A 25401-nucleotide genomic window follows, 5' to 3' on the forward strand; every position below is an offset into this window, starting at 1 on the left:
TGTAGTTTTAATGAGAAGAGAAAGATCTTTATTAACAAACACAGTTTCATACTGTTTTACTTTGTTTATTTGTGGCGGACCCTGCCACCTTTCTAGCCTCAAACAGTGTTCTGGGGACCTTGTTTATTAAATAAATATCTCTGATTTTGTATTATTACCTCATTGATATTTTGAATATTAAAATTCAGAGTTTGAATTTATCTCCAAAACTACGTAGTGCCCCTTTAATATAGTCGCGTTTCCAGAGATCACCGTCACTCTTTACTTTATCTTTCACTCCTCGAACGTCGTGTCATTTCCTCATGAAAAACAATCGACCCAGCAGCTGGGAAGCCTCAACTACGGTGGCCCTGAGAGCTCAAGGCGCTGCCGCTTCAGGAAAAACATGCAAATAGACAAAAACACAAACAAATTCAAGTGGAAACGGACGACTTCTCGACTTTCCTCCCACACAGAGTTTCCCTGCGGTATTACTGTTGGCGCTGCTGATGCAAAGACGGCATTAGCAACATGGCTTTTCAAAAAGAAAAGTATTTATTTTATCCACAATTGATTAAAAAATACTGATTCTTTAACACTTTTACTTAAGAACTATTTGTATAGGTGACTTTTGGGTTCACTGCTTTTTGTCAGCAAGAACGAATGATCACAGGTTCACGTGTGCGTCCAGAAGACAGAAATGCCGTCTGGTCCAGTGTCTGCTTTTCAAACTGAATATTTTGGAGATGCATGATGTCACTTGATGCCTGCTTTTTCTCCCCCCCCAGGTTGGACGGAGGCCACACACCCAGACAGAAGCGCGTCAGCACTCCCATGAAGGAGCGACAGCTGTCCAAACCTCTGAGCGAGCGGACCAACAGCTCCGACTCGGAGAGATCCCCGGAGCTGGGACACAGCACGCCGGTACGTTCGGCTCCAGCGTCATTTTAACCCGGCACACGAGAATAAAATCGTCACGTCGTGCGTCAGTGTTCCCACGGAGGGATTTACACTGTCGCTGCCTTTGTGCTCCGTCCTCCTCCGCCCACTCCCCTTGTCTCTTCACAAAGTAAAGAAGGGATCCTGATAATCTATGACTCGCCCCGAGCTCAGGGATGAATTATGTATGTGCTGATGAGTCATCTGCACAGTAAATGTATGACTGTAGGGGGGTTTATGTACTCAGCGTGTGTGTGTGTGTGTGTGTGTCTGTGTGTGTGTAGCTGCTGAGGAAGGTGGTGTACGACCAGCTGAACCAGATCTTGTTGTCAGACTCGGCGCTCCCAGAGAGCCTCATCTTGGTCAACGGCACCGATTGGCAGGGGCAGGTAAGACTGAGTGTGTGTGTGTGTGTATGTGTGTGTGTGTGTGTGTGTGTGTGTGTGTGTGTGTGTGTGTTTGTTTGTGTGTTAGTATGTGTGTTGGTGTTTTTCCTCAAACGTTTATACTCTGTGTGTGTTTGCAGTACGTTGCAGAGCAGCTCCAGGTGCAGAGGTACCCGGTGGTCTGCACGTGTTCGGCGGCCGAAATCCAGGCGGTGCTGTCGGCCGTGCTCACCCGCATCCAGAAATTGTGAGCGTTTATCACACAGCAAACGCACACCGAGACACACACACACAAGAGAGGAGTTAGCATCCTTGAGATTGCAGGAGGACTCTTTGTCTGTTTTCTGTCCTTTGTTTCACCCTTTTCTCTCCATCTCTAAATCCCTTGTTTTGTCAAACCAAGTACGGAAGCCGAGAAGAGACTGTGCTCGCTATCATCTTTTATTTAATGCCGTTATCCCAGCTCGGAAGTTAATTATTTCATTATCTCAAGACATTACCATTGTGAAAGCAAGATAATGAAATAATTCATTTGTAATCTCGATAACGGCATCTAAAAAAAAAAGATAATCGCAAGTTTGCCTGTTCTTGGCTTCCGTAGTTGATTAATTCCGTAGACAAAACCAGGAATTTAAAGACGTCACATTTGACATTTTCACCATTTTCTGACGTACTTTTTTTGAGGCTAAGGCTAAAAAAATGTATCTCTGTCCCTGTCAGTGATTACAGATACATCACCTCGACAGTTTCCATTATTTCATATAGCGAACTCTTTAAATGTCCCACTTTTAAACGTCCTAAAAGTTGAATTTCTTTGTTGAGGGACTGGTGGCGGATCAGTACGCAGTATCATTTGTTTTCTCGTGTCCACCGTTTACCGTAGGTGTTCGTCGATGGCTGTGATGGATGAGACAGTGTGATGAAGTTCCAGACTCGATAACATGACTCTCTCTCTCTCTCTCTCTAATTCTGTGTCCCTGCAGCTGTAACTGTAACTCGTCCATGCCCAGAGCAGTGAAGGTGGCGGCGGTGGGCAGCCAGAGCTACCTGGGAGCCATCCTGCAGTTCTTCGTCACCCAGCTCGCCAACAAGACGTCCGACTGGCTCAATCACATGCGCTTCCTGGTGGTGCCTCTGGGTAAAGACAGCCCTGCTCAAGTTTTCAGTGAAAGCTCCTGTTTCTTGCAGAGTCACGCTGCGGCATGGTTTTACAGCCGGGAACGCTGGCGAGCATCGAATGTTTTTTCCGATAAGATGAGATACAGTTACACCTCATAAAAAGCTATTTTTTATCTTCGAGGGGTGACGTGCTGTTTTGAATTTGTGGTTTTATTGTTGCACTTCTAATCAGAATCCCGTCCTCTTCTCCTCCATCAGGCTCCCACCCGGTCGCCAAGCACCTCGGCGCCCTCGACAATCGCTACAGCTCCTCTTTCCTCGACGGAGCGTGGCGGGACGTGTTCAGCCGCTCCGAGCCGCCGCAGACGGGTACGTCACGCCGAGGATAAACAATCTCTGCGGGGGGGGGGCGTTTGTAAGAATTTGTGAGTGAATGTTGTGTAATTTCTGTCTCTTCCAGACCAGTTGGATGTAGCGGCAAGGATCGCCCAGTACATCAGCGGCGCCACGGTCACACACCAGCTGCCCATCGCCGAGGCCATGCTCACCTGCAAACACAGGACGTGAGTACGGAAGCGAAACACGAGCCGGGCTTCATCCACTCTGTTTCATGTTTCCTCAACTGTTCTCTTGTTCTTTTCTCTCCGTTTGCAGGCGAGATGAAGACTCCTACCAGAAGTTTATTCCTTTCATAGGGGTAAGATTTTTACTCCCGCAGTAAGCTGCCAAAAGAAGTCTGACACATAGATTGCTGCTGATCATTTTAGCTCACATCACCTCTTATTCTCCAGGTGGTGAAGGTCGGTCTTATCGAGTCTGGTCAGTCGCCAACAGGTGAGGAAATGGCTTGAACACCTTACGCTGAATTTAAATTGATTTGGCTGTTGACGACATGATCATGTTTTTTTTTTTTTTTGTTCCGGTCGTCAAGGCGACATGGACGAGGGCGTGGCGGTGAGCTTGGCCGTCCCCTCCACGTCTCCCCCCTCCCACGGCTCACCCACAGGGATGATTAAAGAAGCGGCCACGCCCCCCTCCTCCCCCTCCATGGGCAGCGTGCTGACGGTACAAGGGTAAGACTGACATCCTGTCTTTCTCTTCTTCCTGCTTCTCTTCTCATACGATGTGGACCTGCCGTGTTCTCCAGCGTATTGTGGCTGATCCAGGTCGACTGCAGGCTCGCTTTTTGCATAAAAAAAATTAGAGATTCATTAATAAACATGAACTTCTATAGATCAATGTCGGAGGCACTTACAGAGCTTCTTAAAAAAGAAAATCAATGTCAGTATATTTTCATTGCTTTTTCCTGTCAGGCGGGGAACTGAAGCCAGTAAATTGCTCCCTCCAAAGCCACAGACTTCTCACCTGGCAAAACACACGAGTTGGTGGTCTGAGTTGCCTCGATTGGTTAGTTTGTAATTGTTTGCCTTTAGCGAATCCAAACTAACATGAAGGTCAGCAAATGATCCCATTAAACTAACCAATCAGGGCCTCTGTAGTGCAGCAGCTCCACTGTTCTGTCATGTTAGTACCTCATAAAACCCAAACTATCCCTTTAACACAATACATGTTTCTGTAAAGTACCAAAATGTGGCTGTTACTTTAAATACTGCGCTGCATATTTGCTCCCTGCACCAATTTAGCTTGACTGGGAACCAGTTCTAAAGAAGCGTGGGAGTCTTTGATACTTCAGTCGTGTTTTCATGTCTTTGATTCAGATGATTTCTTTTGCTGCGTTCTCTCTCTGAAGAGCCAGACAGACTGCAGCTGTGATCCGTCCATTTCCGCCTCTGCAGAATTTATTCGGTGCAAATTACAAATGTTTCAGATCAGGTGCTGCAGAGGCTGACTAAAAACATTTCTCTGGATAAATAAAAGGAAGGCTGCTAAAAACATTTCTCTGGATAAATAAAAGGAGGGCTGCTCAGAGCGATCCTCGTGCTTTTGTTTTGGTGTTCACCAACACTTCCTGCCCCACAGGAGCCCCAGTATGTCTCACGGCGTGGACGCCATCGGCCTGCAGGTGGACTACTGGCTGGCCTCGCTGGCCGAGAAGAGGCGGGAGGGCGAGCGGCGCGACACGGGCTGCAAGAACACGCTGAAGAGCGCCTTCCGCTCGCTGCAGGTCAGCAGGCTACCAGGCGGGGGCGGCACCGAGCCGCAGGCCCAGGTCAGCACCATGGCCATGACCGTGGTCACCAAGGAGAAGAACAAGAAAGGTGAGAGAGGATTATCACGTGAGAAGAGTCTTTCATTTCACGTTCTGGGATACATGGAGAGAAACTACAGCAAATAAACAGCGTTAAGAGTTTGTAAGCAGTTTTACAGACTGCATTCAGCGGCGGTCAGGGAGGAAAACAATTAAATCAATCAATACAGAGATCATACAGACGCCCTGAGAGAAAAACTAACTGGTTGTTTTCTTCGCACACACACACACACACACAGCTTTTACAATGTGCCTCTCTGCCTGTATTCAGTTCCCACCATCTTCTTGGGAAAGAAGCCAAAGGAGAGGGACGTGGACTCGAAGAGCCAGGTCATCGAAGGCATCAGCCGACTCATCTGCTCCGCCAAGCAGCAGCAGACCATCCTGAAAGGTAACCTTCAGCGATCGGGACTTTCCTTCGCCTCCATTTTCCTACACATGTTGGTTTAGGTGTTTATCTCCCACCGTCACCCTGTGATTCAGAGTGTTTGTGTCTCCCTCCAGTGTCCATAGACGGCGTGGAGTGGAACGACGTGAAGTTCTTCCAGCTGGCCGCTCAGTGGCCGACTCACGTCAAATACCTACCTGTCGGACTTTTTGGCTACAGCAAGCCTCCCTCCTAGGGCCGGGCACCCGCCGACTCCTCTGACCCTGACTTGACCTTCGTCTTTCCTCGATCCCGTCACGCGTTTGCGCAAAGACCCCGCCCCTCAGCACCTGCAGGGCTGAGAGAAGACGGGCTGGACTCATTTCTTTCTTCAGTTTGGCTAAAGTCGGTTTGTTTCTCTTTCAGGAGGGAGATGAAGAGGAGGGAGGTGTTGGGGTGCAGCGCCGTTACTCGTCACTTTAACGCCCCTTTTGGTGTGTGTGTGTTTGTGTGTGTCTGTGTGGCGAGTGTGCATGCACACGTGAATGTACAGTATGTGTGAGTGCGTGTGCGTCCACAAGGGGCTTACAGCACAAGTTTATTAGCCAACTGCCATTTACGTTTCCGTTCTATGGAATGCAACAGCATGCGACGACTCACCAATTTCAAGCCCGAAAACCCCCTCAATGTCACAATCCTCCCCCCCCCCCAATCCACACGTGCATGCTCCGAACTAACAGATTACACCACTCATGTGCCAGGGAAAAAAAAAAAAAAACTCGAAATAACAAAAATAAAACAACGCGACAGGGCTTCAGTGTTTTGCATGAGCCAGTGAAAACACAAAGAAAACGTCTCCTCTGCTCACAAAAAAAAAAAGAAAAGGTCTGCATGTGACGAATTTCCTCCACATGTTCGCAGAAGCCCCTTCACTAAAAACTCATTCTTTCTTTACTTTAATTTTTCAAGGGCTTCCATATGATTTTAAAAATATTTTGTCTGTACCAAAACAAAGTCATTTGGATGTCAATGCCAAACGTTTCCTTTCAGAAAAGTAAAAAAAAAAAACAAGAAACAAAATGATATCTAAAAAAGGGGAAGTGTCTTTTTTTTAAAATTGTGCTCTAGTGAAAAATAGTTTAAAAAAAGAAGAAAAAAAAAAAGCCTTCCCTTTAAAGCTGTCATGTGATGCGTAGTGTACCTTTTTTGTGAAGAGTTCCAGGATTTCAGGGCGGGAGCTGATGTTAACGTGCAGTTTTCTTCTCATTTGCTATGCACTTATGAATACACAGCGGTGCGTTTGCAGAGTGCGGCCGGTGAAAAATAGATGAAAAAGCGGAGCCGACCGAATGTGCGACATGTAACAACAAAATGCATATTTAAAACAGACTAAAACTTTCCCCACGTGAACACTGCTTTTTGTCTATACAAAAAAGCAGGAGTTGAAGGATTAATTCGTCCAAAAAATGGAAATTAAAGTCATTATGCACTTAACAACATTTTGATGGAAAGTCAGGTGAAGTTTCGCAGTCCACAAAACATTTCTGGAGAAACGGCGTTGCAGCGTTCTCCTGAACAACAGCAGTAGATGGGGACTTGTTTGAAAACGTAGAAAAGCTGCTGAAAAGAAACACAACATGGCTTCATACAGCTCGTCTGGCGTGATCCAAGTGAACAAATGAGATTCAAATTGATTTCAATAGACATTATTCAGACCCTTTTTTTTTTTAAGGCTCTAACCTTTACTGCTAACAGCCCCTGTGCACAGCCCTCCGGAAGTGGGGATCAGTTTGGGATCTCTGGGCTTTAGGAGACATTTCCAGACGACCCGTGAGGAGCCAAAAAATTGAAACAGAAATGTTTAGCTGATGACGACACTACCTGAATTTTCACTTTCAGGGTGAACTGTTCCTTTAATCACCTGCAATAAAAGCACAATGCCGTTTGCCCCTATTCGGTGAAAAACAGCGGACCTGTTTAAAAATCAAACTTTTTAAAGCGCCTCTGTTTTTTTCTCTTCTCCTGAACAACCTTCATTTTATCAGGAGGAGCAGGAGTCATTGCCGTTACTTTGGCACAGGTCTGCTTCTCGCTTTCTCTACGATGTCGTGAGGTGATTAGTGAGTGTACAGTAACTGGTAACACGTGTGTGTGCGCGTGTGTGTGTGTGTGGTGAAATAATTGTAATGTTGTCAAAAACAAAAATAGGAGGAATACTTTTTCTACTATGTGACAGAGGGCATGCGTGTGTGTGTGTGTGGTGTGTGGTGTGTGTGTGTGGTGTGTGTGTGTGTTGGCACTATGTGTTGATGATATGGTCGTTATCATCGATCATCAGATTAGGGCTGCAAAAGCTGCAGTGGTTGTCTTGTTTACGTTGTAGCTCGGCACAAGGCGAACGCAGCTTTATTTTTTATTTTTTTCCCCCCACCACTAAACTACACTTTGAAAACCAAACAAAACCTTCAACAAAATCTGCTTTTTTTTCAAATTCAAGTGATTTGATTCTGTGCAAATCCAGGAATGTATCTGCAACAGCGGTTTCGTGATAATGGTTCTAAAAAGCCGTGGAGCTCTGCCTTGTGTCGCCTACATCGTAACGCTCTCCATCTCCAGTCAAGTATTAGCAAGATTTTTTCTTTTTTTTTTTTAATAGTGTTAATGCCAACGTCTTGATTTGAAGTCTCTTTTTGAAAGTAGATTAGGGAATTTTTCGATATTTCAGTGTTACAGTTGTGGTGTCAGCAGCACGTCTCGGCCTCGTCTTTCTGTCGGACAGCACCCGTGACGCGAGGTTTTCACAGCGAGCGGCGGCTAACAGCTCGTATGTCACCGGCTCGACTGAGTCTTAAGGCACATGAAACGTTATGTGTCACTGTAATTGAATAAATTGGTGTTATTTGGCCTAAAACAGACGTCATATTTGAGATATCTGACACACAACACCAAGACAAACAGCCGGTGGAAGCTCATCACCGCGAAAACTGAAGTTTCTCACTTGTGTTGCTGACGAACGGCGAAGGGCTCGACAGACGGACTGACTGACGGGTCACTGAATATCAGTGAGCGTTGATGTACTGTAGTTTCACGTTGAGGTTGCTTCATCATTTCATTCCAAAATACCTACACTCGCTCTTAAAAATGTATTTTATTGGCACAATTTGCTGTTTTGAAACAGAACTGAATCTTAAGACCTTTGCAAGGAAAAATCCTGGTACCGCTTCAGATTAACTCATACTTAGAGAATGTTCTTAATTGGCCGCTAATGACTTCATTAAAAGTTCCTCATCGTGCTCGTTGTCAGATTGGGTGTTTACTGGACAAATGTTTACATGCTGAAAAAAACAATTATTTTCCTCATACTGTCTATTGCTGCAACACTACTATTCACCCTCTGTTTTCTAGCTCCTGTCTCTTTAAGACCACATATCCTGAAAATCCCATTGGTCAGCTGTCACAAGCCTGAACAGACTCCACCCAACAGCCTATTTCACTGTTTCTGAATTCAGCCTGTGTACATTTCTCTATGGAGCAGCGTTTTGATACTTTTACATTTGTACAGCATATAGAACTGGTTTATAATAAAAGAATACGTGGAAATCTGAATTTCTACAATGTAAAACCCTTAATATTAATATATTGTTTAAGACTATATTAAAAAATGTTTGGGTTGCCAGGTTGTAAGGCCAAGTTTCAATGGAGAATCCCATTGTTATTACACAGTGTCTTCATGTACCACAAAGAAGTGCGATATTACTCAACTCTTCAGTATCTTTCAAGCCGTTGAGCGTTTTAGTTTCTTTCAGCTCATTGTTTTGGTTAATGAGCGTGCAACTTAACTCTTTTGTTTCAACCTTGTGACTTTCATCAGCCTCTTTTCCAGACGATTTTAACCAGAAGAGCTCCACAATACCAACTGTACACAACCTTCCCTGCACCAAATGGAAGACAAAGAAAGTTAGCAACCAGCTGGTGAACTTTGTGGAGCTTTTATCAGCTAAAGAGACAGATGTTTACCTCCCTGAGCTAAAAAGAGGGTGCATATTGGACATAGGTGGCCACAAACGTGACTCAAAATGAACAATAATGTAGCTTTACAACAGCAAGTTTTTGCTAAATTGCACACAATAATAATTTTATAAAATTATCATATGTGAGTGTTGTCCTCACAGTTTGTTTCTACTGCCCCCATGTGGCCAAAACATAAAAAAATACTGTTGGTAGGTAATTATAAAAAGGGTTTTTCTGCATTACATTAAGTTGTTAGGCCTGTACTTGTTTGTGTTTATAAGTAAAACAACTTATAAAGAAGATCTGTAGTATAATTTAGTAGGATTGTAGACTGTAGATAAACCAAAAGGATCCTTAAACAGAACCTGGCAACCCAAAACTGAAGAGCGTCTTGCTGATCTCTTCAATATGTTGACATTTTCCACCTGTCAGACAAACCGACAAGTGCTGCTAACTTTAGCGCTAGTTAGCTCAGTTAGCTGCGCAGCCAGCACATCTATTGGCTGACTCGGGGAGTGTCGGAGCACCGAGGGGAGCATCGGTGTTGTTTACAATCATAACAAAGCGGCTAGCTGTGTAGCATTCTATAACTTCAGAGGGTGCTTTGGCAACAACATACAAATATTTATAATATTTTTCATTCAAATTCTTCCACATTGCACCTTTAACCTTTAATGGCGTCATTAGTGACAGCTGAGAAAATGTTTAGGTAAAGTATGCTTTATTATGAATGGGTACCACTTTTTAAATCAGATAAGTAAATTTAGATTTCAAAAAGAATTTTCTCTGACGGTTACGTAACATTTTGGAATGAAATGCCTGATTATTTTTTTTTCTTTTTATTGAACTAAGTAAGGAGGGTCCGTGATCTTGTGTCTGCTGTTAGAGACGACCTCTACTAACTCAAAATGCTCTCTGCCTTGTAGTGTTGTTAGCCTAATTATTGCAACGATGTGAATCTAAACTACTTTTTCCTGAATTTGTACGGAGTCGTAGTGTATCGACGCCTCTTTTGCTCGCAGGTGAAGAAAGGTCAGCTGACTCGGAAATACTCGGAAAAGAGAGGCATTAAAAACAAAATCACTGCCAAAACTACAATGTGAAGAACTTGTGATTATATTCAGATAGATTTGTGGTGTTTTTTGGGGGGGGATTTGCTGATAACACATTAACAACAAAGTGATCCTTGTCATGTAGTCATCATTTCAGTGTTCGGAGGAAATGAATGCTTTTTTTTTTTTTTTTTTTTTTTTTTTAATTGAACAGCCACGTTCTGCAGCTTTTTTCTCGTCTTTAAGACATCTTTCCCGCTCATTCTTACCGTTTACATGTTTTTCTAGAGTCTCTTTGAAAACGCTGGTTGGTCTCTCTGTAAGTCTTGAACCTTCTTCCTGTGTTTTTACCTGTATCTGTACCTGTGTGTGTGTGTGTGTGTGTGTGTGTGTGTGTGTGTGTTCGTGCCGGTGTAACAATGGTTCCTCTGTCCTTGACTAGTCGTGGTTAGAGATTAGGAGCTGTTTGGTCCGTCAATAATCTCCGTCAGTGATCAGCAGTGTCTTTTCTCTCCACTGTCCAGATATACTGTGTGTCCCTCTGATGATGACAGTCTTCACCAGGCTTCCACAAGCTTAGCTTCAATGATATTGTCCCCATTGCCTCACAGCTTGTACATTTTTGCTGTCTGTCCTCACGGGAACAAGATTTGCCTACGAAAGCAGTAGATTTCTGCCTGACGAGCTCCTGCTCAGAGCAGAGCGTCCCTAAGCTTGTGGACTCGTGGAGAGTATTTTTGCACATGCCATCGTTTCTTCAGCAGCAGTCTTCAGCTTTTTTGCCTTTTGCCTATAACAATAATTATAATAAACTTCAATGCTTGTACATATCAGATAGTACTTGTTATATTGTATTCTAGTTTGTTTTTTTGTTTTTCTTGATTTGACATGTTTTGTAGTACTGCTTTTTCATGATTACGTTTGTCAAATCAAGCAGATGTGGGATGAAAAGTGGAAGTGTTTATTGTTTCATTTGTTTTTTAAAATAAAAATATTCCTGATTTGTAACTCAGTCTCTTGTTTATTCATAGATATTTATGTATGTTCTGTGTGTGTGAAAAGCTTCTGTATACTACGGAAGAGGATTAGGGCCACATGTGAATTTTTTTTTTAGTTCTGACTTTAAAGTCAGAATTCTGAGATTAAAGTCAGAATTCTGACTTTTTTCTCAGAATTCTGACTTTAAAGTCAGAACTAAAAAAAAAATTCACATGTGGCCAAAACTGGTGGTTGCAATATATAAAAGTAATTTTATAGCTAGCTTTTTTCATAGTAGGATAAACAAAAGATATAACCTCAGAAAATCACAAAACAAATGGGGTTGCCAGGAGAAGTTAATAAACAACCACAGAGCTTTGACTTATCATGCACAACAATAATACATTGGTTTTACTTTAAAGAGAATCAGAAACCCTAAAGTGCTTTTTATTGGGGATAAGCTGTTAAAATAGTGAAAGTCTGTGACTGTAAATAAATAGGGCACATGATGTACATGAAGCAGGTCAGTGGCACACAGTGGGTCCCCTCACAGTCTTTGAATGGGGCCTCTGCTGACCAGAGATCGAAGCACAAAGAGTATGAGCAAAGCAAGAGAACTCACTTCCACATACATCCTGATCTGTGGAAAAACCTGTTTAACTTTTTAGCGGTCCCTCCATTTCAAATGCTTACAGTACGTTTAAAACAAGGTTAGATAGTCTGTAATAGTGATAATATCATGTCACCTATCTTTTAAAGGTGCAGTATGTAAAAGTTTTAGTAAAGAACATTCAAAAATGAAGTTAAATTAGCAACAGAAAGTGAAGAAATAACAGTGCTGACATTACCTCAAAGACGTTTTTGTACTGCCTCGCACAGATGTTTAGTAAAGTTAGCATTCTATCCAGCTAGCCCCCATCCATTTTGTGTCTCAAGAGGGGAAAGTTTGATAGTGAACAAAACCAGCACTCCCCCAGTGCTCCCAGTCCGGGCAGAGTCAGTTAAAATGGCCGCTAGCTGCTCGGTTAACTCAATTTTATTAGCTAACCGCTGCCATAGTTAGCATCAGTTAGCAGTTGCTCTGGTGATGTGCAGCCCCCTGTTTGTTTGGAGTATGAATTCGAGAGGCACCCATATTAATAACTTATTACATTCCTTTACTTTCAGTCTGAGTCCCACTGTCCTGTCATATATTTAAAAAAAAAAATTTACCTACACACACAAGCATGCTGTTAAAGCCTCAAGGGGGCTGTGATAGCATTTAATGATAGCAAAGATCATTGTATTCCTGTTAATTTAACTTAGAATAGCCTAAAGACAATAATCTTCAAGATGAAAGGTTTCAAATATTTAAAAAGTCTCATTTTAGAAATTCTAGACGTAGTTAGAAAATGCTAGGATAGGCACTTCGACTCCGCGCATGCGCAAGACAACTTCCTGTCAAACGTGAATCATCTCGATATTTTACTTCATCTTTGGTTGGTGATTCTGGGAGGACAGCCATCTTTCGTCTCCCGGCTGTCACATTTGAAGCGCATCGACTACTCCACATTATTTTTAACTGAGCGGAAGTTTGTTGTGAGCATGAGCGGTCAGTGACGACCAAACACCGTGGACACGTTTAAGAGACTTCCTGCTGTCCTCCATCGTCAACTGACAGTCTGGGTAAGTTCTGATGAATGTAGATGCTGTTGGGAGCTCACCTAAAGTGGCTTTTAGCTAACTTACAGACTCGCGCTGTGATTGTAATCGTGTTAAACTAAACTGAGTGGCGTGGGAGCTATTTCTGTGTGCGCTGTGTTGGCCAAATAACGTGAGAAGAAGCGTGTAATGAGAGACAGGTGAGCTAGGTCAGCTAACGGTACTTCACAGCGCCCCGTGTCCTTCAAAGTAAGGTTGGAGCTAACGCTAACTTAACTGTTAGTAGTAATTTCTAGCCGAGTTGAGCATCAATTGCTTTGTTAAATCACCCTTTTAGACGTGGTATGATCTTATTTCATTGAATAGTTTATTTTTATCCTGTATTGTTGTGTTTTACAGTCTGTATCGCCGCACTTTGCGTCTTATTTTGAAAAACCCATCCGGAAGCAGTTAGTTGTGCACGCGCGTGTTTGACACTGGTCAGTCTGGAGCATCACAACATTGTCCTGCTGCTTTGTTCGAGGGACAGAAAGCGTCGCACTTGTCTTCGATGAAGGTAAATAATGCAGATGAATAATATCAAAATAAGCATGAAGTCGCAGTTGTATGGTTAAAATAGATGTGTTATTATTAGCAAGCTGTCAAATTAAACGCTACATCCTCGGCGAGGTCCGTAAATGTGTCATCTGCAGTTACCGCACGCCGGCGTTTTTAGCCATTAAACAGATTAAAAATGCTCCTGTTTATATTATTATCTCTGCATTTGGTAAATAATAACGCCTCATATTGTTCATCACAATAACGTGCATCTGTGTGTATTGTGTAACACCGTGGGGCTCGGGCCTGCTCTGTTTACAAACACTTTGCATGTCAGATCCGGACATTTGAACACATTCGCAGTAAATGACAGCCATTAAACGAATTATCTTTCATCGGTTTGTCCTTTCCGAACCCTGCTCTCCATCTGGGTCACCTTGATTGATCTCCTGCCAAGCACTAAGCGCTGCCGCCCCTCCCGGCCCGCAGGCCTCGAAACGTCCTACCGGCACAATTTGTGCCTTTACAAAAACAGCCCGATTTAAGATGCGCGAAGAAGAAGAGGAAGAAGCGATGACGTGATTTTTTTCGGGATGCCAGTGTTTTTTGGCGTTTTGCGGTTTCACTTGGCTGCGTTTGCGGACGGTGCACACGAAGGGAAATGTGAATATTGGTGCATTGCAGTCAGCGTATGAGGCGGATGGGAGGGCGGGGGGGAGCTAGACCGAGAGGGGAGAGAGGAGGGGAGGAGAGGGGGGAGGAGAGGAGAACAGGTGCGCCTCCAGCATCAAAGCAGGGACAGAGAGAAAGTCACGATGTTGCACAATCGGCTCCTCTGTCCTGCTGCTGCTGCTGCTGCTGCAAAGGGCTCATTTACAGCTGGTCAATATTTAGACTAGATTTCCTTGTCCTGGATCTGTCTGCAACTGGGACACACATGTTTCTATACTAACATGGAACTTTCTTTATATTGTTTACTTAACAAAAAGATACCTTTTTGTTATGTGTTTTCCTAAAGGATCATAAGGAATAAATACTAAATCCATCTGCGTGGTACGGCTGAAGAAATGACCAGTGAACCTCTCATTACTCATGATGACTAATCACATGACTAATGACTGCTGCTTAGAATAAACATCCTCTGCAGGCATCAATAATCCAAATAGGGCCGCAACTAATGATTTTTATTGTCGATTATCTTCTGGATTAGATATTTGGTCTAGAAAATGTCACCCTGAGGTCAGGATGATGACCTCAGATATGATGTTTTGTCCACAACCCAAATATATTCAGTGTGCAGTCAAAGAGGGTAAAGAAACCAGTAAATAATCATATTTAAGAAGCTAAAATCAGAGAATTTAGATTATTTTATTATGTAAAGAAATTGATTAAATGTGGATTAATCTTAATAACATAGTTGTTGTTTATTTAAATAGATGACACAGCTCTAGTCTGAACTCAGTTTACTTTAAAAAGTTGTTGATTTTCCTAGAAGGTGGCAGAAATTGCTCTCAAGGATTCTTGTAAATTAAAGATGTTTTTGCCTCTCGACTGTTAGGACAGTGGTAGACGTCACTTTTTGGACTTTTAAAAGGCTAAATGATAAATCGAAAAGGTGAAAGATGATTCGTTAAATAAAAAAAAAAAATCTGCAGTTCATCAGTTTCGGCTCTGATCAAACAATCAGTACGAAGGTAGTGTACTCTTCCCGTTTGCAGTCAGTTACATAATGTGTTCAGAAATGAAATTGAGATGTGTTACTGATGCACCCACCGGTGTAAAGAAAAAAAAGTCTTAGAAATTAGAGTTATATAAAGGGACAATGAAATATTTGGTCTTCAGTCATTTGTTCAGCTTGAACATGAATCATGAAGATGTTTTGATTCAAATCCTTTATATCTTGTCATTAGAGAATTGTGACCAAGATATGTAAGTAGGACATTTTACAGTTATGAAGTATTTTTTCTAAATGAGTGTAAGTTCGTCTGGTCTCTGTGATATTTGATTCCGTCGGCTCTGAATCAGTCTCTCCTTTAAAACACCGGATCTGTCGTGGAACAGTGTCTCACTTTAATTGGCTTTACCGCTCACTGCCAGCTGCTGCGTCACCTTCAAGCGCCGAGTAATCCTCCCGGAGTAATCTGAATGGGCTTTAACTATACATATACCTTCCCCCCCCTCTCTCTCACATACACCCCGTTATCATTTTACATCTCGTCTAACGGCTCAAGGAGTGCGTTATGCAATGAGGAAATGGGAAACTATTGTCTCGCTGTGGAGAGAGACGGAGCAAAGGGAGCTCCGGGGGAAAGCTTTGTGCAGCAGCAACTTACTTAGAAAGTCTCCAGCTACACTCCACTGAATATTTCATGTCCTCAGTTCATCTTTTTAAACCCTGTTATTGAATTTGAATGTGCTTCCATGCAGTGAATGTGTCTCAGGAACGTTAACACCGCCCCCCTGCTGATGTTTCCAATTTTTTGCCTTTCGTTTAGGTTTATAGCACATACTTTACTTTACTTTCTATACACTCAGCAGGGAAATTGGGTACGAATGTTTCCCTGGAGGGTTCTTATTTCATCTTTATGTTCCTTCTGTTCTTTTCTCCTCCTGTAGCTCAGTTTGTTGACCTTCTTCTCATCGAGTATCTTTATTTCCCTTCTCAACTGCATTGTATCATATTTCCATTCTCTCCTCTTTCTGTCCTGCTCCACCTCCCTGTCATCTTTCCTTTCTTATCTCATCTGTTCTGTCTCTTTGTCCTCTCCCCCTCCGCTTGACCTCAGTGACCAGCTGATAAAGGATGTGATCGAGTAGAATGTCGAGGACAAAGTCCACACACACTCAGCGAAAACGCCTCCCATCCCGCACCAAAAGTACCATCTTTGTGTTTCTTTTCCTGTCCCTGCAGTGTGTATGAAACCAGGCAATGTCCACCATGGTGTACCCACGCGATGAAACCCTGGAGCGACTGAGCCAGGATGAGATCGTCCTCAACACCAAGGCCGTCATGCAGGGCCTGGAGACGCTGCGCGGCGAGCACGCCCAGCTCCTCAACTCGCTGCTGGACTGCACTCAGCCGCCCGTCGCCCAGGAGAAGTCGGGGCTGCTCCGCAAGAGCCTGGAGGCCATCGAGCTGGGCCTGGGAGAGGCACAGGTGAGACGACCAAACATTTTTATTGGTTGCTCTGGGGCGTCAGACAGAAAAATGTCCCCCAGTTGAATCCCAGTGATTTGCTGCATTTTTTAAGAAGTTGAATTAAAATGTATCATTGGGTGCACCTATGCAGAAAATGTTCCAGGTTCCAGCTGTAAAAAAAGTTTTCCTCCCCCAGGTGATCATCGCCCTGTCGAGCCACCTGAGCGCCGTCGAGTCGGAGAAGCAGAAGCTGCGCGCTCAGGTGCGCCGCCTCTGCCAGGAGAACCAGTGGCTGCGGGACGAGCTGGCGGGGACGCAGCACAAGCTGCAGCGCAGCGAGCAGAGCGTCGCCCAGCTGGAGGAGGAGAAGAAGCACCTGGAGTTCATGAACCAGATCAAGAAGTTCGACGACGACGTGTCGCCCTCGGAGGAGAAGAGCCAGAGCGCCGGGGGTGGCGGCAGCGGGGGAAGCGGAGGAGACACTTCAAAGGACAGTCTGGACGACCTGTTCCCCAACGATGATGACCAGGGACCAGGTATGACATCAGCAGCAGCCCTTAGACATCAGACAGGAGATGATAGCATGATGCTAAACACACACACGCAGTTGAAGTAACGCTGCGATTAACAGTCATTCTTATTTTCAGTTTTGTAGTTTGGTTTACAGAATGTCACAAAAAAACAAACTCACCACAATTGTTTAGTTTGACCAAGAGTCCACAATCCTGAGACGTTTATTGTCCTAAAAGACAAAGAAAGGAAGCAAAGCCTAGAACCAGATAGTATTTTGGGGGGTGGGAGTTAGCCTGAAAAGTGACTCAAGCAATGGATCGATTTATTAACATATCTTCAGATGAAATGTATTTTGATGGGATAAAAAGGATTCTTTCCTCCCTCGTCTGTAACTGACTTTAAAATAGTTTCCATGTAAACAAGTCTGTTTTATCATTCTGTATTGTTGTTTATAGCAGTTGTAGTTTTATAGTAGTAAGCAAACTCCAGAGTGTCCCCTGCAGCGCCTGTGTGTACAGCAGAATGAATGCTGTATTTATGACATTTACGACGTGTCAAAATAAAACCACCCGGAGCTCAAAGCAGTCTTTCAGGAGCAGCAGCGTTGAGGCCTCAGCCTGAACCCTTCAGAGTAATTTAAACACTGAGGCACGAGTTGTTCTCAGTGTTCAAACAAACAGCTCTTTGTATAAAATACCCCCAACTCAGCCCTGATATAGTTGATATAGGACGCTGGACGTTTTTGAAGCAGGAGCTGTGGTCGGGCCGATGCTAATTCACCGTATAAACAAAAGATTTGGATCCGTGTGAAATCACACCGCAGATAGAAAAGGTCACTCATGCTGCGTGTTAGCTCTCCTCCCCATTAGCAAAGAGCTCTCCTTTGCATCTTGGTCTCTTTAAATATTAATAACTGAATACTGTTAAATGCTCTGCTGGGACTCTCAGCTGCACATTGAGCCATAATGCGTAAAATTAACACTCGTTCTGTTTTGATTAGCATTTTTAGCTCGTTCATTAGTCTCTTGACATCTGGTTCGACCTTGTGTTTGACAGTCTAGGAAAGTCTTTCGCTCTCTATGGCTGTCCAGCCATCTACACTCGCCATCTTGGATTCTGACGAGCCAATAACGTAGGTTGTGTTGTGGGATAGTTTGCGAAAATGGCAGCAAACGCTAGCTGTCCAAGACGGCGAGGCTTACGGAGACATGGAGTCGGAGACGAAAACACCATCTGCTGAATGATCAGTGTTCCCATCACAGACTGACAGCTAGGCGTTTTAATTTCCTCCCGTCTGTCCCACAGCCCAGCCGAGCGGAGAGGTGGCAGCCCAGCAGGGCGGCTACGAGATCCCGGCCCGCCTCAGGACGCTCCACAACCTGGTGATCCAGTACGCCTCGCAGGGGAGGTACGAGGTGGCCGTGCCGCTGTGCAAACAAGCCCTGGAGGACCTGGAGAAGACGTCCGGACACGACCACCCCGACGTAGCCACCATGCTCAACATCCTGGCCCTGGTGTACAGGTAGGGAAGGGAGAAGAGGCTGTTTTAAACATTTAAAGCTGGGAAAAAAAAACAAAAAAACCTCTTAAACAAAGCGTTGTCTTTGTGTTTGGGCCGCCAGGGACCAGAACAAGTACAAAGAAGCAGCTCACCTTCTGAATGACGCGCTGGCCATCAGAGAGAAGACTCTGGGGAAGGATCACCCAGCTGTGGCCGCCACCCTCAACAACCTGGCCGTTCTGTACGGGAAGAGGGGCAAATACAAGGAGGCCGAACCGCTCTGCAAGAGAGCGCTGGAGATCAGGGAGAAGGTAAAAACCAACGACTCTGAATGGAAAATGTGGTTTAGTTTGAGTTTTTTGTTGCCTCCAAGTGATTATGATCGAACGCATGTGCGTCATTTTGTCTCCAGGTGTTGGGGAAGTACCACCCAGACGTGGCCAAGCAGCTGAACAACTTGGCCCTGCTGTGTCAGAACCAGGGCAAGTACGACGAGGTGGAGTACTACTACAGACGAGCTCTGGAGATCTACGAGTCCAAGCTGGGCGCCGACGACCCCAACGTGGCCAAGACCAAAAATAACCTGGTGGGGGCATTTATGAGGCTCCAACTTTTGACGCACAGTAATAAAACTGCGTCCGACTCGTTTTCTGCTCTCCTGTATTCTTACCTCGTCACGACTTCTCCACAGGCGACGTGCTACCTGAAGCAGGGGAAGTTCAAAGACGCCGAGGCTCTGTACAAAGAGATCCTGACCAGGGCGCACGAGAAGGAGTTCGGATCCGTCAACAGTAAGCGGAGCTAACATTTTTTGTCTGCCTGTACGACTGACCTTTTAAATATTGCCGAGGATCCTTAATCTTGGCGGCAAGAACGGAAACCGTCCAGGAGCCGACCCATTTCTCCCTGACATGTTTCAGCGTTTTGGGTATTTTTTTGATCCCTGCCGTCGGCCCTCATTACTCTCAGCAGGTCAGAGGATTATTTTGTGCTATTGAAGCGCGCGAAGCGGCTTAATGTCGATGTTTCTCTCCTGCCGCCGCTAAGCCCATCAAACCCTCACATGCCCAGCACGAGGGAGAGGGGGAGAGAGAGAGAGAGAGGGCCTCGGCAGGAATTTGGCGCCGCGGTAGTTTAATTAAAGGCGGCCATGTGTTTTTTAATAAAAATCATGTGTTTACGATGGAGGGAATATGTCTCTGGCCAGTTTTGGTTTCTGCAGCAGATTCTTTTTAGTCTTCTTGTAAATATCAAACAGCATTCATATGTTGTTTTTTTTCATCCTCCTTTCGCAGACGACAACAAACCGATCTGGATGCACGCAGAGGAGAGAGAGGAGAGCAAGGTCAGTCATTCAGTTTGAACTTTCAGTTCTGTCCATGTATGGCAGGCAGCTTATTAAGCAAATGGACCGGACGGCGAGAATAAGAATGATGGAGGGCAGCAGACGATACAAATGAGGACCGGGACTCTGTTAATAGGCTGTTTGTAATAGAGTAATATGTCATACTCGCCCCCTGCTGCCCCTCTGCCTCGTTTCATCTTAATCTCCCTCTCTCTGTTCTCTGTGCCGTCTCTCTCTCTCTCTCTCAGGGTAAGCGCAAGGACTCCGGCCCGTATGTCGAGTACGGGAGCTGGTACAAGGCCTGCAAGGTGGACAGGTGAGTCGCTAATGTGAATACACTGGAAAACATGTAGTACTCAGGAACCAGATAAGGATGTTTTTTAAGAATCTTAATGAATACAATCCCTAAAATGCAGAGCACCAAAAGGAAATGTACTTCCACACCCGAGCAGCACTCCTCGCATCCTGTTTCCTGTCTGAGGATATTTTTAAAATAAACGTTTTTGCTAATAAAATCCAAAAGTGTCTAAGAGGAACATCCTGAAAATGTGGACTTTTAGACAGTGTTACAGATCTGTATCTACATTGTTCAGGTGGCTTTATTAGCTGTTAGTGTAAATTAGTGCTCAGTGCAGATTTGTTTATTTGTTTCATGTAAAAATAGAGCTTTAAGTTGAAGCACAGCCTCTGGAGATAACAGGAAAGAACAGTTGGAATGTAAGAGTCAACAAATCAAGTCAATGGCTGCACTCTAATACCCGTACCAAGAAGAAGAAGGACTATATGTCAGAAAAATATTCAAACCAAGTGTCAGTAAAAGCCAAGTGTGTCATCAGAGTGTGTTCACTGTTTGTTCTCACCTCAGTTTGACTTTAGAAAACACACACTGGCAAACGTGCAATTCTAATAAAAGCAGCGGGCTCTGCAAACTGATGTATTTGTTTAACCCTGGCTGTGACTCGGCCAAGCCGTGCAGAATAAAACGAAATAACACTCCCGTCTCTGCTGGGTTTTGTTTGCAGCCCCACAGTGAACACGACCCTCAAAAGTCTGGGAGCGTTGTACCGTCGCCAGGGCAAACTGGAGGCAGCAGAAACGCTGGAGGAGTGCGCCAGCAAGTCCCGGAAGCAGGTACTCCACAGACGGGAGCGGTTGAGTTACGGCTGTTAGATTAGTCGACCGAGTCCTTTTCAGCAGCTCGGTCAGTTAAGCTGCCTGATTAGTTCAACAGCTGTGATTGATGAGCCCATAAACGATGGCAAACTGAGATCATGGAGCTAAATGTGTGTACGTCGTAGTAAACAAACCTTTAAATCACTCGTCCTCAAACATGTTTTTCTTCCTCTCTTTGTGTCCTCTCTCAGGGCATTGATGCCATTAACCAGAGTAAGGTGGTGGAGCTGCTGAAGGACGGAGGAGCGGGTGGGGGCGACAGACGACACAGCAGGGAGGGAGTCAACGGGCCGGGAGGACAGCGGGGAGAGAGCGAGGGCGACGACTCTGCTGAGTGGAACGGGGTCAGTTCAGACACTTTTCACTCGTACCTCAAACCAATTCTATAATAACAAGTTCATTATTTGAAGGTCAACACGACCTTGCATACAAGGCAGATAAATTGATATGAATAATGAGTAATAGTGAATGCCCTCCAGTGGGGCACCAGCATGAACGGGGAGAACAGCCTTTGTAGTCTGAAGAGCCTCAGCAAGAGATAGTTAATGTCTTCATTAAATGCTGACTCAGTTTTCTGTTTCCTCTCCTCAGGACGGTAACGGCTCTCTGCGCCGCAGCGGCTCCTTTGGGAAGATTCGTGACGCCCTGAGAAGGAGCAGCGAGATGCTGGTGAAGAAGCTGCAGGGCAGCGGACCACAGGAGCCCCGCAACCCAGGGTGAGATGACTCAGTCATGTGTCATCGGTCAGAGTAGAAAAGGTTCCCAAAGCTCACGGCAACATCTGCAGATTGCATTATTTGTCCGACCATCAGTCCTGAACCCAAAGACATTTAACTGAATTCATAACGAGCTTTAAGGTTCATCGCTGACCCTGCAAAAAAGTAGTATGACAGAACTTTCTTTCGTTCTGCTTGGACCTTCTCCATCTGCTTTTAAAGGCTGGTGAATGAGGCTGAAATCTCTGGAAAAGCCAAGTTAACTTTTTTCTTTATTACCCAAATTCTACTTTATTCAAGATTAGCCATGAAACTATCATTAGAATAAAACTTTCCATGAACAAAGAGATCAATAAACAATTAAGCAACATCTTAGGAGTTACTGCGTCCTTATGGAGGCTCTAGGCAATTTAACAACACTGGTTCTATTCTACCTGAATTTGTATTTTATGGAAAGGAAAAATACTTTTTGATACTACAGGGCTCCAGAATAACTTTTTACAGTGGATACACTGGTGGTAATTTCTAATGTAAGTAATTTCTTGACATGGTATGTAAATGATTGTTAATAACAGGAATACATCGGCAGAAAAATGTTTATCTTGGTTTAAATCACAGCGCATGCAAAAGAAATTTCCATAACATGAATATTTCTTTACATTTTTTTTCAATCTACCTGCTGAATGTCTCACACCGGTGTGACCAAAAAAAATGTGTAGTCGCACTCAGTAGATCGGAGCCCTGTGTGAATATACTGATTGATTAATGTGATGAGTTTTCAGTGATTCATGCTCATTGTTTGATTGTTCTGCTCAGAATGAAGAGAGCGAGTTCCCTCAACTTCCTCAACAAGAGCACCGAGGAGACCACACAGGTACGACTGTTTTACACACACCGAGGATTAAACTGAAACTGTTAGTAGAAGTAGCTTTAACATCAGCTGCTCTGTTTTCAGGACACCAGCTCCGGATTCTCCGACTGCAGGGGACTGAGCGCCAGTAACGTCGACCTATCCAGACGCAGCTCCCTGATTGGCTAGACAGAGACAGAGCGGCGGGACTCAGCGGAGACAGAGCGGCCCGACGAGGAGAGGCTGTTTGCAGCTCGGTTTGATCCAACAAACACACCTAAAGCTCGACGCCAGATCAAACACTTTGCACCTGCAGCATATTTTTTAAAGAACTGAAGAGAAAAAAGAAACGCACTAAAAGTCAGTCTCCCTGTGCGACACAGTCGTTGCTGCTTCGCTGTACAAACCGCCGCCCGCGATCAGAGAAAGAGAATATTTAGATACTCATTAATCAGCATGCTGCTTACTAGAAAGTGGAATGTCTGCACCTGAACGCCTCGTGTTTGTTGACTCATAGCACCGTAGCAAAGCGTCGTATCCACATCGTGGTGAGTCCGTTCTCTTCGATCCACACCCTCACGTGCAGACACTCAACCTTAGGTAGGCTCAATACTCCGGTTTCAGTTTCCAAGAGAAGCGTTGCACTCTGTATATATCACCAGTAGCATGACGGTAAAAAAAAAAAATGGTACAATCCGCTTCGATTTTATCAGAGGTACGAACAGATGACACAAGCAATCTTTGGGGATTCTCAAAAAACCATTAGCACTAACCATTTAAACCTCACTTTTTGCCTTCTTGTTTTTTTTTCTTTCTTTTTTTTTATGTATATAGAGTTTTAAATTATTTGATATTTCATTCTTTGTATATAGTGCACATTGATCTGTTTGTTTTTTTCTCTTTGTTTACACTTTATTGGGTTAAAGAGGGTTTCAGTCGGAGGAAACACTGCTGATGTGAAGGGGTGAAGACTGGAAGAGAAGGAAAACATCGACATGTTGTTAAAATGCTGATAAATTCAGAACCTCAATCGCTTAAATCTGCTGTAATAATGCACTCTGAGAGCAGATCTTGAGGTTTCCACTAAGTCCTCAAACAGGTCAATTACAGGAGACATCCAGTTTTCAAATGAGTTTGTCGGGGCCTCGCGGGGAAATGACAGAGGGCCGGGAAGTTCATTTGAAAGTCAATCAACAGATAAACCTCCTGCGTGCTGCAACAGGACGCCTAATTGATCACTGTAATCATACTGTGAGGTCACTTTTCCCACTTCTATCATAAAAACACTTTGAATTTCCAGACTTTTGACCAAACAAGTCCGAGTAATATTGAAAGAAAATGCTGTGAAAAATATTTAAATCTAATTTGTTTACAATCATCAAACCAGGATGTTAAAGGCATAATCAACCCTCGATTAAAAATATATGGGTAACTACCTTTTCTTGTTGGTTCAAAGCGGACGCAGTGCGTCGGCTACGACATGTTTACTTTTATTAATTCCTGCTGTGAGTTGTTTTTTCCCTCGTTTGCTGAATATGTATCATTTTGTACAAAACACTCTCAGTGATATCAATGCTGATCCGGATGGACGCCATCAGTCGGCGACCGTCCGTCCTCGATGAAGTTTGTTGTGCTGATGCTTTTTTTTTCTTTCTTTCTTTCTTTCTTTCATGTTTTGGCTCAGAGCTTTTACGTTGAAGGTACTGAAAAACTGATTCTTTGAATGTTACATTTCATGTCGATTGTGCGGTCCGGTGGCACTCGCGCTGGATTCTTTGTTTTGTTGCTGTGCTGTCTGCAAGCCGGGAGCTAAACTCCACCAAAATACGACCGATACCAAGAGAACAGTCCACAGAATGTACATGTGACGTGGAAACTGGGCTCAAATGTGTTCAGATTGTCAAGAAGTTCCCCTTTCTTTTTTTTTTTGGCTTTTTTTTTTGGTAAGTTCCTCAATCTTACTCGTAAATCTTCTAACACAAGAAGGCCAAAAACAAGAACTCCTGACAATCTGAGTTTGATTTCAAGAAAACGCAGGTTATTTTTGCCGTGGAGGCATTTTGTCAACGACGGTGCGTGCACACTGTCGCCATGTGCCCTAAATAACCTGAGGTTTCACCTTCTTGAAGTCACACTGCCGAGTCTGAAAAAAAGTGCTAACTATTATCAGCTTGTGATTGTGCTGAGTGTGCAAGGCGGCGCAGGTTAGTGATGGACGGTGACAAAGAAACACGTGCATGATGGGACGAAAGGGTAAAGTAAGTGTTCAGAGAGACGTTTAAAGTGCTTTAAGTGTCGTTCGCAGCAAATAATGTACAGAATTATCCGTATACGACCTTTATGTATTTACTGTATGTCACTTGTTCACACACACATAACGATGGGGAACTCCTTTAATCACACACTCTCAGTCGACACCGCGTAGTGTACAGACGTTAGTGAAACACTAATTTGTAGTTGAAGGTGGCTTCCTCTACACACCGTACTGTATCACCAATACTAATCGATCATTTACTGTATTAATCAGGCACCTGCACACCGCCGGGAAGCGTCTCAGACTAAGTGTACGCGCTGTTTCGCTCAATAAATCAGCTGAGAGAAAAACTGTAAACGGCTCCGGTTGTTCGGTGTTCGTCTTGAAGTTGTCGATCCAAAGTTTGAAAGATGAAATCCGATCTTTGTTTCTGACATCCAAATATTCACGGGGATCAGCGCATTGATTCTAAGTGTTGTGGGTACGACGGGGTTCTTGTTTATGTACGATTTCAGCTCCTGTACTGCTGATGGATCTTATTGTGAAGGGGCCAACCTGATGTGTATTTTATCAAAGCGTTCAATAAACACAAATTCCACTTTTCAAACCTGATTCTGTCTCCTACGTTTTCCTCCATCTTTTGAGCATTTCAAAGTGTGTGTGTGTGTGTGTGTGCGTGCGTGCGTGTGTGT

At 44.1% G+C, this 25401-nt stretch overlaps 2 protein-coding genes across 6 annotated transcripts in view; both read left to right on the forward strand.

Moving 5' to 3' along the window:
* pacs1 (phosphofurin acidic cluster sorting protein 1) overlaps nt 1-11070 on the forward strand; it is a 70237-nt gene extending 59167 nt beyond the window's left edge. For all 4 annotated transcript variants that reach the window (XM_030430698.1, XM_030430696.1, XM_030430697.1 and 1 more), the window contains exons 13-24: nt 768-903; nt 1203-1307; nt 1445-1551; nt 2288-2442; nt 2682-2792; nt 2884-2986; nt 3078-3120; nt 3215-3257; nt 3355-3496; nt 4404-4642; nt 4904-5023; nt 5137-11070. In XM_030430698.1, the coding sequence (XP_030286558.1) occupies nt 768-903; nt 1203-1307; nt 1445-1551; nt 2288-2442; nt 2682-2792; nt 2884-2986; nt 3078-3120; nt 3215-3257; nt 3355-3496; nt 4404-4642; nt 4904-5023; nt 5137-5255 (1423 nt within the window). In that variant the 3' untranslated portion in view covers nt 5256-11070. The remainder of the gene's footprint in view (nt 1-767; nt 904-1202; nt 1308-1444; nt 1552-2287; nt 2443-2681; nt 2793-2883; nt 2987-3077; nt 3121-3214; nt 3258-3354; nt 3497-4403; nt 4643-4903; nt 5024-5136) is intronic.
* A 1436-nt stretch (nt 11071-12506) lies between these two features.
* Nucleotides 12507-25321, forward strand: klc2 (kinesin light chain 2). 2 transcript variants are annotated; one of them, XM_030430150.1, is made up of 14 exons: nt 12507-12705; nt 16130-16375; nt 16554-16893; nt 18176-18392; nt 18493-18682; nt 18784-18957; nt 19063-19162; nt 19667-19716; nt 19965-20032; nt 20739-20847; nt 21081-21233; nt 21481-21605; nt 22422-22479; nt 22561-25321. In XM_030430150.1, the coding sequence occupies exons 2-14, from the start codon at nt 16148-16150 to the stop codon at nt 22642-22644; spliced, it is 1896 nt and encodes a 631-aa protein (XP_030286010.1). In that variant the 5' UTR covers nt 12507-12705; nt 16130-16147; the 3' UTR covers nt 22645-25321. The 2 variants fall into 2 exon arrangements, with proteins under 2 accessions (XP_030286010.1, XP_030286009.1); XM_030430149.1 differs by lacking the exon at nt 12507-12705 and adding an exon at nt 13107-13237.
* The last annotated feature ends 80 nt before the right edge of the window (nt 25322-25401 follow it).

Source organism: Sparus aurata, chromosome 10 (assembly GCF_900880675.1).
Source record: "Sparus aurata chromosome 10, fSpaAur1.1, whole genome shotgun sequence".
In the NCBI taxonomy this organism is placed as follows: domain Eukaryota; kingdom Metazoa; phylum Chordata; class Actinopteri; order Spariformes; family Sparidae; genus Sparus; species Sparus aurata.